General features: G+C 41.9%; 1 protein-coding gene across 9 annotated transcripts in view; it reads left to right on the forward strand.

Annotated features, from left to right (window-relative positions):
- Positions 1-10,695, forward strand: part of FBXO34 (F-box protein 34) — an 81,023-nt gene extending 70,328 nt beyond the window's left edge. For all 9 annotated transcript variants that reach the window (XM_024734770.1, XM_024734773.1, XM_024734771.1 and 6 more), the window contains one exon: positions 7,461-10,695. In XM_024734770.1, coding sequence (XP_024590538.1) covers positions 7,471-9,609 — 2,139 coding nt within the window. In that variant the 5' untranslated portion in view covers positions 7,461-7,470 and the 3' untranslated portion in view covers positions 9,610-10,695. The remainder of the gene's footprint in view (positions 1-7,460) is intronic.
- Positions 10,696-11,443: the final 748 nt, after the last annotated feature.

Here is an 11,443-nt window from a genome sequence, read left to right on the forward strand (position 1 = left end):
ATATATCACATATATGCATCTTGGTTCCTTCCTTACCTTTCTGGAGCAGTTCCTCAGAGCTATCTGAGAGGCTGTCTCCTGGGCTGTAGTTCTCAGTGAGGTCCCCTAATAAAACTTAATTCACAACTTTTACATGGTGCATTTTTTTTTAAGTCGACATAAGCAGTAGGGTTTTAACAGAAATGCTGAATATCTAAAAATTTGTGGAAGCAAAATTTTCTTGGTAATCCTCAGTGTACTTTTCAAAATATGTTAATGATTTTGGGGGAGCTAAACTTTTTATTAGGTTTCATTTGTTTTGATGTTCATTCTAGTAGTAGATGTCTTATCAGCTTAGATAGCAGTAAATTGTGATATGCCAGAGTTTTGTATTTGGCATTATGTCACAGGAGCAATAGGAAATAATTTTGTGAACTACTGTTCACAACATGGTAAATTTAACAAAACCTAATACTTCGATTTGTCTCTATTCCCAATTGTTATTTAATAATTGATAACAGCTGTAGTGAGTGTTTTGTCCTCCAGGCCCTTCCCTTTCCTCCTTACTTTAAGAAAAGGGGGGAGGGGTCCCACATAAACTTGGATAATATCACTAAATCAGTATTTTGCAATACAGTTAAAATGTGTTAGGTGTTGCTTCTGTTGCAGTCATAGTAGAAGAGCAAAGTAGTGGCTACCCTTCTTAATTTGTAACCTTTTCAGGATGTTTTAGATACTTTGTTGTCCCATCAGGTTCATCATAAACCTTGATTTTCTGGAAGTTTTAAATCATATAGCATCTATGTTACAGATAACTATGAAGCAGGTGTGTCTTATATTTAAATACCATTGTGAATTCTGAGATTGATGAAAACTGTGAGTGGTGAGTTCTTGAAAACCATGCATGCGTGTTTCCAAAGGCTATTTTCTGTATTCAGTATCTATTAACAGACAGTAAAGGATTTTTCCATTAAATTGTGCACTACTAACCATCTAATCCTCCTGAGGCGAAGTTCAAAGTTCCCATGAAATGTTTTTAGGTAATATTACTTTAAAAAAAGGAGTGAACTCCCTCTCGGAAAAAAGCCAGTCCCCAATATTTTGGAACTCGGTTTGAGAAATACCGTCTTTTCTGGCTTAGAGTTTGTTCTGTTTTATTGTTAAGGTACTCTGAGAGTTGGGTGCATTCTGTCAGTGCTTAGAGGTTAATGAGAGTCTTTCCTTGTGTCTCCGCCTGTATTCACACCCTCCCGGTGTTGGCATTTTTTCTGCTTTAATAGCCATAGGGGCAGTTTCTACATACTTTAAATTGGTGTGGCTTCTTACGTTATATGATATGTCTGCTTTACATCATCACAGTTCTGTGTAGAGGTTTTATGTGGCACTTAAGAAAAACTGACCCCAGTTTGAAAGATAGAAGCTCTTTGAATAGATGCTGTCAGAATTATTTAATTCTATTTGTGTCATGATTGAACCTAGGATTTTAATTTTTATTTATTTATTTTTGTAAGCAAGGAAAATATAGATCCGGGAGACTTATCTGATTCTAATCTTAATTCTTCTATTATCTACCTGTGGGGCTTCAAAAGTCATATTAGCTCTGTCACCTCATTTGCAAAAAACAAGGATTTTGCTTATATACGTGGAGTACTTTGTTGAAGTTGCTTATCGTTTCTATAATGGTCCAGTGAAGAAGGCGGTCATAAGATGTTCTCTGGAAGCTTTTATGTTTTTAAAGAAACAGTGATTTATTTACTGTACACTTTTTTTCCCCTCTCAAGGTATCATGGGAGGGATCTTTCAGGGACTATTCTATGTTTATTCCTCTAACCTTTTGTAAATCAAGAGTAGCTCCAGTTATACTAATAAATGACTCCTCTTTGGAATTAGCATTCCTGAAGCTTTAATAAAGTAGAAAGAAAAAGGAAACACCTTATCTTCTAGCCTGTTTAGATGGGCAAGGCTGTGGACTAGGAGTGACAAGTTAGGAAACAGGCCTTCGATGTTAGGCTCCTATTAGCACGAAGTCTGTTAGCACTAAGAGAAATCTCGTCCTTTCCCCTATTCTGATCGCATATTACCATTTGATTCCTCATTGATCAATTCAGTCCTCTATAGACTAGAGTTAGTGTGATTCTTTAGACTTTAGCATTTATCTAGGCCTTTTTGCAAAGTTAAATTCTCTCCCATGGCTTAATTTTTGGATTGTACAATATGTTTAGGTTAGAGTTTTTCCAGCTTTTTTGAGCTGAAATCAGAAATTAAGAGTCAATAAAGAATACTAGAATTATTTGAAAGCAAGATTTTGGTCTTTACTGGAGGAAAGTTGTTCAACTTTTAATTGATTCATTATTATATCTCAATTTATTCCTGGAAAGGACTTAAGGTGACAGGTATGTACAAAGACTTTCTCCTTTATAGCCAAACTTTGTGAAAAAGTTGCTAACGTTCACTGTTTCGCCTTCCATTCACTCCTTCACCATGAGTTTTTGGCTCTGCCCTACTCACCCACTGCAGTTTCTCACAGCAGAGTCACCAGGGGTCTCCATCACTAACTGGACACAACTCTTTTTTTCTTTCCTTTTTTTTTGCCATGCCGCGTGACTGGTGGGATCTTAGTTCCCCAACCAGGGATTGAACTTGGGCCCTCGGCAATGACAGTATGGAGTCCTAACCACTGGACTGCCAGGGGATTCCCCCAGACAGAATTCTTGATATGACCTTGCTAGGGTGTGTGATTGCTCTTTATTTTTATGTACATTTTTTCTTATTATAACGGTAATATATGCAATATATGTTCATTGTGAAAATTTTGGAAAAAGACATACGTAATCTCTGTCCAGAAAACTTTTTCCTCATTGAATTTCTGTCACAACTGTCTTGTTCCTTTCCTCATATTTCTCTTGGCCAGACTTGTGTCAGTCTGCCTACTAGGTATCTCTAGCTTGCATGCAGCATTTTTAAAAAACTGAACTTACCGTTTCCCCTGCTCCAAATCTGCTCAGCTACCTTTGTCACCATCTCACTAAAAGGTAGCACTCTTCGTCCAGTTGCTGTAGCCTTGAGGACTCATCCTTGACTCCACTCCCTCAACCTCCATTTATAATCAGTAGCTAAAATCCTGCCTGTTCTTCCTTTCTAACCCATTTACTTCTGTCTGTCCACCTTAGCTGGGACTTTGATTATTTCTCACCTACCTCACCTACCTTTTGAATTTTTAGGACTTTGTTTATCTTCCTTCAGGGCTTTTCTGACCTGTTTCTGTACCCTTAAGACTAAGCTTGGTGCTGGTGGTCTCCTCTCTTCCTTTCATACACTCCTTCCTTCTCTGTCCTCTCCTTCCCCCTTCCTCCCCTCGTGGACTCCCGGCACCTGTACTATCCTTATAACACATATCACATGCTGTCGTAATTGCCTATTTGATTTTCTGTCTCCTTAAGGGCAGTAACTATGTCTTATTCATAATTGCAACACTAATATCCAACCCAGAGTGTTTAGTAAATTTCAGATAATGAATGGATAGAAAGAAATGGGTGGCAGTTAGTATGAAAAAAGTTGGAAGCTGTTCCGTTAGTTTTATGGCTCTGCCTGCCGTAAAATTTGTGTATTAGGTGATATGATCGGCCTTCATCTACTTGGTCCTGTGGTAATGGTCTGTGAACAAGCTTCCAAAGTGTGAATTATGGTAGGGCAGGAGTGAAGCTGTGATAGGTTGGCTGGGGTGGGCTCCATGACCTTGCATTTCATGGATGAGGAGGTTAGGCTTTCCTGTAGCTGACGACAGTGTAGCAAAGGTAAGATATGACAGCTAAAATTAGGGCAGTTGTGCTAGGGATGAACAAGAAGGGAGGGTGACTTGGTGATTGGATGGGAGGAGGAATCGAAGTGACTCAACTTTCTGGCTTGGTTGACCAGGTACTTGGTGCTGTCATTAAATAGTCATTTTGATTTTTGAGATTCTTTTTGTCATCCAGGTGAGTATGTCTGTTAGGCATGTCATAGGATATGACGTTTGGGAGAGCATACCTCTGGGGAGTCATGAATCTGTGGTCATTAAAACTATGAGGTCACTTAGATATATAGCTTAAGAGTAATAATGGTCTAGAAAAAGAAAGAACTCTGAGGAATACATCAGTGCTTAAAGGCTGGAGAAGAAGAGAGCTGGGAAAGCAGTGTCAAAGAAACTGAGGAGTTGGAGTTGGAGAGGAAATTTGGCAATAACATGGCCATTGACTTTTTTGGTGTTTTGAAGAGAATAACAGGTAAGAAGATGGGTCTGTCTTTACGCATCTTTTAGAGTAGACGCTTCAGCATGGACTGTCCCATCGGCTTTTTGTTGGGCAGTTCCACCTCACCCCTGTCAGTAGCCCAGCCCCCCAGCCCACATCCAGAACTCCCCTGACATGCTTAGATCTAACACATGCCCCTTTTTTTTTTTTTTTTTTTTGCGGTACGCGCGCCTCTCACTGTTGTGGCCTCTCCCGTTACGGAGCACAGGCTCCGGACGCACAGGCTCAGCGGCCATGGCTCACGGGCCCAGCTGCTCTGCGGCATGTGGGATCTTCCCGGACCGGGGCACGAACCCGTGTCCGCTGCATCGGCAGGCGAACTCTCAACCACTGCGCCACCAGGGAAGCCCTAACACATGACCTTTAAGTTCCCTTCCGAATTCAATCTAAGGTTAAAAACAGGGACTTCCCTGATGGTCCAGTGGGTAAGACAGCGGGCTCCCAATGCAGGGGTCCCAGGTTCGATCCCTGGTTGGGGAACTAGATCCCACATGCCGCAGCTAAAGATCCCACGTGCCGTGCAACTAAGACCTGGCGCAGCCAAAATAAATAAATAAATATTCAAAAAAAACAAACAAAAAACAGATTGTTGGCCCAGTCCCAGAAATTCTGATTCAACGGGCCCAGGGATCTTAACTTTTTACAAGGACATTTCTGAGTGTCTAATGAACACTCATGTGTGGGTAGGTGCTGTAACCCTGCATTAAAGCAGGACTTTAATAAAGCAGGACTTTATCGTGGCGAACTTTTAAAATACTCCTGTGCGAAGAGATTGGCAACCATGGAAACCTGGCTGGAGCTTTCTGCAGTGCCTGTCTGTAGTTGAGGGGGTGAGTTGGAGAGGGTGGGGAAAGCACCACCATCTGATATAATCTGTTAGAGATGTAGAGTTTTTATTTTATGAATTTTTGCAGTAGATGCCCTTGATGCTCTGCATCATATCCTCATGGTCCACCACTGATTTCAACCCAGACTCAGATTTTTGCCGTTTCTTTGAGTCTTGCCAGCACTTTTCTGTCTCAGGGCCTTCAAGCCCAGCACAGGAAGGGGGAGAGGTTAATACTCCAGCCATCCTTCAGCCAGTGGAGGACGTGAGCCTGTGCCTAAAGGTTCTGCTTCCTTTGGGGGGTCCCACAGAATCACCACTCACCCTCCAGCAGTCACCCTGGTTGCATCGAATGACCTTACTGGCTTTTTTCATTCGCTGTTGTACCTGTCTTCACTTTTGTTCCATGGGATCATCTCCTGTTTTAATCCCGCTGAAACCTTGTCTATTAGTAATGTATCAGTTGAGCTGACTTTACAGGTTAATATACGCAAACAAAAGCCATCTGCAATCACATTAGTTTCTTCCAAATGTTGCTGTCTATCAATAATGGCACCTAAAATAATTTGTGGGGGAGGAATGCAAAGAAAACATATTGTGTGATGCAGAATGGCACACACATTGCTGAAGTTTAAATTTATTCACAGACATTCTGTAATGAGATCATTATGTGAGAATTAATTGGATTTTTCAACAACCTCCATTTCTTAGATTTCACTTAGACAGGGATTGAAGGGATATGAAAAACCAGAAAATTGTTGACAGAGAGATGGCACTAGATGTGCCTCTTTTATTCATTTATTTTATTCATATACCTTTATCTTGTTCTTGAAGAATTCTGGGTGGCTCTTTTTATAAGACTAAATTATAGATATAGAATATAATGTTTCTGTAATTCTATAAAATATAAAGCTATTAAAAATGCTGTAGTGCACAAAGGGGGGAGATCTCAACAGATGTAGAATATAATTGCTAAAGATCAGAAACAAATCAATCTGATCTATTTCAGGGGTATCTTTTAAAAGGTACTTCGTGTGCCTTAAAAGTAAGATTTCAGTTTACCTAGCTAGAAGGTATTCATATCCATATTTCTTCTTTTAGCTGAGACTGGACTCTAGGAATTAAATTTGAAGTGAAAGGTAAATTTGTTCGGGATGATCACTTTCATTCTTGATGAATAAAACTGATACCTGAAAGCAGTTCCCATGGAGGCTGCCGCATTGCAGGCACTGGGTAAATGTTACGGGGCGAATGAGAAAGCGATATGCTGGATTGCCCAATGTGTGTGTCTTAGACTTTGTCCCCAGGAGCGAGAGTGGGTGAGAGCCCATGTGCTTAGACCTGTGAAAGCCCTTGCTGTTGCTCCACATCTGTGACTGCAGATGTTTATTTTGGTCTGTAGGTTTACTTTGTAGGAGACCAGGCATCCCTACGAGACACTTTTTCCTCAATCCAGGTGTTCTGTGTAGCAGTGGGATATTTTGACATACAAATTGACAAAATCATTAAATAATCTAGTATTCCAACCCCTCAGTTAACATTTCAACTCAGACCCAGAGAGGAAGTGACTTACCCAAGGTAAAATCACCCTGTCTAGCTAATTAGTGATATGACAAGGACTAGAACACATGTCTCTGCATGTAATCAATCATCTTTATAATTTCTAAAATGGTTACCATCTCCACCCCTAGCCAGGGGACAAAACAGGCACTGTTTTTCTGAACTAGTGAATTAATAAAGATTGTGGGCTTTGTATTTAATTTGCAGAAAATTTAACAGTTAAGAGCTTACACAAGTACATTGTTTAGAAAATCAACACTAATAGATGGGCAAAGCAACATAAGCAGACAAGTGAAAATACAGATATCTAAAATATTCAACAGTATGGGAATAGCTTAGAAAGCAATATAACAATTTTGATAGACTGTTTTGCAATCAATAACATGCTAGTTTTGATTACTTAGAAAGAAATAGTGTTACTATACTAGAGATTCTGGATGGGTTCCTTTTATACTTTCATTTCTTCTTTACTGTGCCTTGTACTGACCCTTGAGTGTTTTTAGTAAGTTCAAATTTCTTTACATTTAAAGCACTAATTTTATGTATAGAATGTTAACTAATGTCAGTCTGAAATTCACCCATTTATTTTCTGGTCTGTATACCATGGAAAGTAGTTATTTTTGCTTTTGTTGTTCTTGATTTGTACGTTAAAAACTAGCTGAAATGAGAGTTGGTAAAGATTTAGTGAACTGATAGAAAATGTTTCTATTACTTGCTAGAACCATCTGAGTGTAAGTTTAAAAAAAAAGAAGCTTTTCTAAAAATGAAATCAGTATCTTAATCAAATGTGTATTTCCTCCTTGTAGAGCCTCTGTTATGCACCTAAAGCCATATTGGAAACTCCAGAAGAAAGTGCGACCTTTGGAAATCAGCAAGGAAACTCTGAGAACTCCTATGAGCCACCAACAAGCTATAAATGATGAAAAATGCAAAGCTAGCTGTATGAAACCAAGTGTCTTTCCTTTAGCCTCTCTTGGTAAAGCATCATCTCGAAAGCCTCTTGGAATCCTTTCTCCAAATGTCCTGTGCAGTATGAGTGGGAACAGTCCTGAAGAGAGCAGCGTGAATGTTAAAACCAAGAAGAATGCATCGTCTGCAACAATCCACCAGGGTGAGGAAGGGGAAGGGCCACTTGATATCTGGGCTGTTGTGAAACCGGGAAATACCAAGGAGAAGATTGCATTCTTTGCAGCCCACCAGTGTAGTAATAGAATAGGATCTATGAAAATAAAAAGCTCCTGGGATATTGATGGGAGAGCTACTAAAAGAAGGAAAAAATCAGGGGATCTTAAAAAAGTCAAGATACAGTTAGAAAGGATGAAGGAAGTCAACAGCAGATGCTACCAACCTGAGCCTTTTGCGTGTGGCATCGAGCATTGTTCTGTGCATTACGTGAGTGACAACGGGGACGGAGTCTATGCCGGGAGGCCTTTGTCGGTCATACAAATGGTTGCCTTCCTCGAGCAAAGAGCCAGTGCTCTGCTAGCCAGTTGTGCGAAAAACTGCACTAACTCACCTGCTGTGGTGCGGTTTTCCGGGCAATCCAGAGGTGTGCCCCCAGCCCCCGAGCCCTTGTCTGCCCCAGGAGCATGTGAAGAACCCATGGAAAGGAGAAATCCTGAGGTTGGTGAACCACAGAGTGAGCCAGTCCGTGTCCTTGACATGGTAGCCAGGCTGGAGTCCGAGTGCCTGAAGCAGCAGAGCCAGCGTGAGCCTGGGAGCCTCTCGAGGAATAACAGCTTCCGTCGCAATGTGGGCCGCGTGTTGCTTGTGAATGGCACCCAGGCTGAGGAAAGCAAAACAAACAAAGGCGCCTTGGAGGTACCTGACACTCAGGTGAAAACTGTGGGGTCTGTATCTGTGGACTGTGGCCCCTTAAGAGCTGACCATTGTTCTCCCAAGGGGGACCAGGCCTGGGACGGCGCTCCTCGGGGCTGTCCCTCATTGCCAGCAGGCGTGAGTTTGCACACGGACAGTGCAGAATTAGAGCCAGATCAGCAGACTGCCATGAAAAACAGCAATACACATGATGTGGAAATGACAGAGGAACTTGTTGGGTCACCTTTTCCTCCTCGCACCTGTCCCCAAGCCATTGAATTGCCCCCCGATGCTATTGATGGTATGAGTGAAGAGCTTGTGCCTCTTGCTAGCCAAAATCCTGATCAGAGAAGAAAAGAATCTTTGTGCATTAGTATCACTGTGTCCAAGGTAGAGAAAGACCAGCCTTCCAGTTCAAAGTCCTGCGAAGACCCACTTCCAGGGATGTTGTTTTTTTTGCCATCTGGTCAGCACCAGTCGGGCTGTGCCCAGCTGAATGAAAGCACAGCAGAAGAGTCTTCCGAGGCCAGTCAGCTTGAAGATGCTGCAGAGGGTGACAGTGCATCTGAGGAAAAGAGTGTCTCGGCTGATTCATTTGTCCCGCTGGCTTCTGTGGAAAGTACATTACCAGTGCTTGAGGCATCCAGTTGGAAGAAGCAGGTGTCGCATGACTTTCTGGAGACCAGGTTTAAAATCCAGCAGCTTTTGGAGCCTCAGCAGTACATGGCTTTTCTGCCCCACCACATTATGGTGAAAATCTTCAGGTTACTTCCCACTAAGAGTTTAGTGGCTCTTAAATGTACCTGCTGCTATTTCAAGTTTATCATTGAATATTACAATATCAGGCCAGCAGATTCTCGCTGGGTTCGGGATCCACGCTATAGAGAGGATCCGTGCAAGCAGTGCAAGAAAAAATATGTGAAAGGGGATGTGTCCCTGTGCCGGTGGCACCCCAAGCCCTATTGCCAGGCATTGCCCTATGGGCCGGGATACTGGATGTGCTGCCACCGGTCTCAGAAGGGCTTCCCTGGCTGTAAGCTGGGGCTTCATGACAATCACTGGGTCCCTGCTTGCCATAGCTTTAATCGGGCAATCCATAAGAAAGCAAAAGGGACTGAAACTGAAGAGGAGTACTAAAGTTTATGTGATTTTTAAAACTGCAAACCGCCACCTAGATATGCCGTTCCAGTGAGCGTTGCCTCTCAGTCTTCGTTCCAGGAGAACCTCTGCTACTCCATCAGGACCGCCGTTGCTCAGGCATCTTAAATCTCTGAATTTACAAGCTGTACAAGAAAATCGGTCTCATCGTTTTATAGTGGTGCCTCATGCTTGATCCGGGGTTGTATCCCACAGTTTGATCCACTTGGCTGTGAATAACTATGCCTGTTTTCCCAAATCAAATCCTTCTTCAAAGGATTGTTCAAAGAAGACTTGCCACCGTCAAGAATGTTCAGCAGAGTTCGTCGCAGACTATGCAGGCAACCCCCAGAAAGGGGTTCTGGGCATGTTTTGAGCACTGGCACCATATCTGAAATAAGTGAATAGTGTCCTATGAAGAGAATAGCAGTACTCTTGGGTGAAAAGTCTGCTTACAAAGAAAAGTTAGGCACCTTACCTTAGACCTTGTATGCTTGATCTGTGAGACTGATGTTTGTGGTTGGAGACGGATTTCATGCCCTGTGGTGTTTACAGTGTATATAATGGTTGTGTTTTCATAGGGCTGTGAAAGTGCACATTAAACCCGAGCGCCTTTACTTTAGATGAGTGCTTTTGGCCCCTCTGTAAATAACACTATTAGAATCCAGTTGTAAAGAGCGGACAGCTGACTGAACATAATCACCACAATGCAGCTAGGAGAGTGTTGCAGCTACAACTGTGTGGATTTTTTTTTTGGTTTTTTGTTTTTTTGGTCTCGTCTCAAATTTGTATAAAATATGAATGTTTCCCAAATAAACTATGAATGTTTTCTGTATAATATATGAATGTTTCTGAGAAGAAACTCTAAATAGTTAAGAGGTTAACCTGTTGAAAGGATACCAAATAATGGTTTAACTGGACAACCTTAAAAAACTAGCATAGAGAACAATCCTTTGTTATATTTTAGTGATTCGCCAAGAATGAGAGAATATTATATAGTCAGATTATAACATTCTTGTCTATTTTATTCTTTCTGTCTGGTTACAAATTTTTTTTAACTTCAATAAAAACATGCATCTTAAATGGGACCTGAGTTTTGCAGATGTGTTTTCTTTTTTGAGGTAATATTGATGAGGGATATTGTGAACTGAATCCTAAGAATTAAAAAAAAAAATTTGAGTTGTTGGAAGGGGAGAGAGAATTCTTTTCTACCACTGGAAAGAGACCATCTTCACTTAACATTATGAGCTTACATTTTTGCAACCCTTTAACACTTAGTTTGAATTTGTTGTCTGCCCAGCACCCTCTGTACTTCCTATTGGATGAGGTATTATTATCTATGCGTAATGAGTTAATTGTTTAGAAGTCATCATGTAACACTTGGCAGGGCTGGAAGCTATCTGGCCCCAGAAAGCTGCAGTGGAGGACCTAGAAGCTAGGTTGGCTTGAAATTGATACCCACCAAAAAAGCCTTGGAGCTGCATCAGCTCTGGGCTGTGGAGAAGCAATGGTAAATGTGCCAGGGGTGGGGCTGTCTTGAGAGTGATGAGTGAAGGCTCTGGTGGTCCCACAGGTGAAAGATGGAAAGGTGGAGTAGGCTTTGGCCAGGGCTGCCAAGCAGAGTGGGGCAGGGCTGGAGTCCAGGAGCCAGGTTCACCTGTGGCTGAGGTGGTATGTGGCCACAGAGCAGCTTCCTTCGTACCTTATCCTTAGGCAGTAGCTGCTCCTGCCTGAAGAGGGGGGACAAACTGAAAACTGTCTGGATGCTGAACAAGTCTGCCCTGCAGGCACATCGCCATGCTACCTCCGACATGCTCGGCTGGAGCCTGTCTGT

Source organism: Neophocaena asiaeorientalis, unplaced genomic scaffold (genome assembly GCF_003031525.2).
Source record: "Neophocaena asiaeorientalis asiaeorientalis breed wild unplaced genomic scaffold, Neophocaena_asiaeorientalis_V1.1 scaffold547, whole genome shotgun sequence".
Taxonomy (NCBI): Eukaryota; Metazoa; Chordata; class Mammalia; order Artiodactyla; family Phocoenidae; genus Neophocaena; species Neophocaena asiaeorientalis.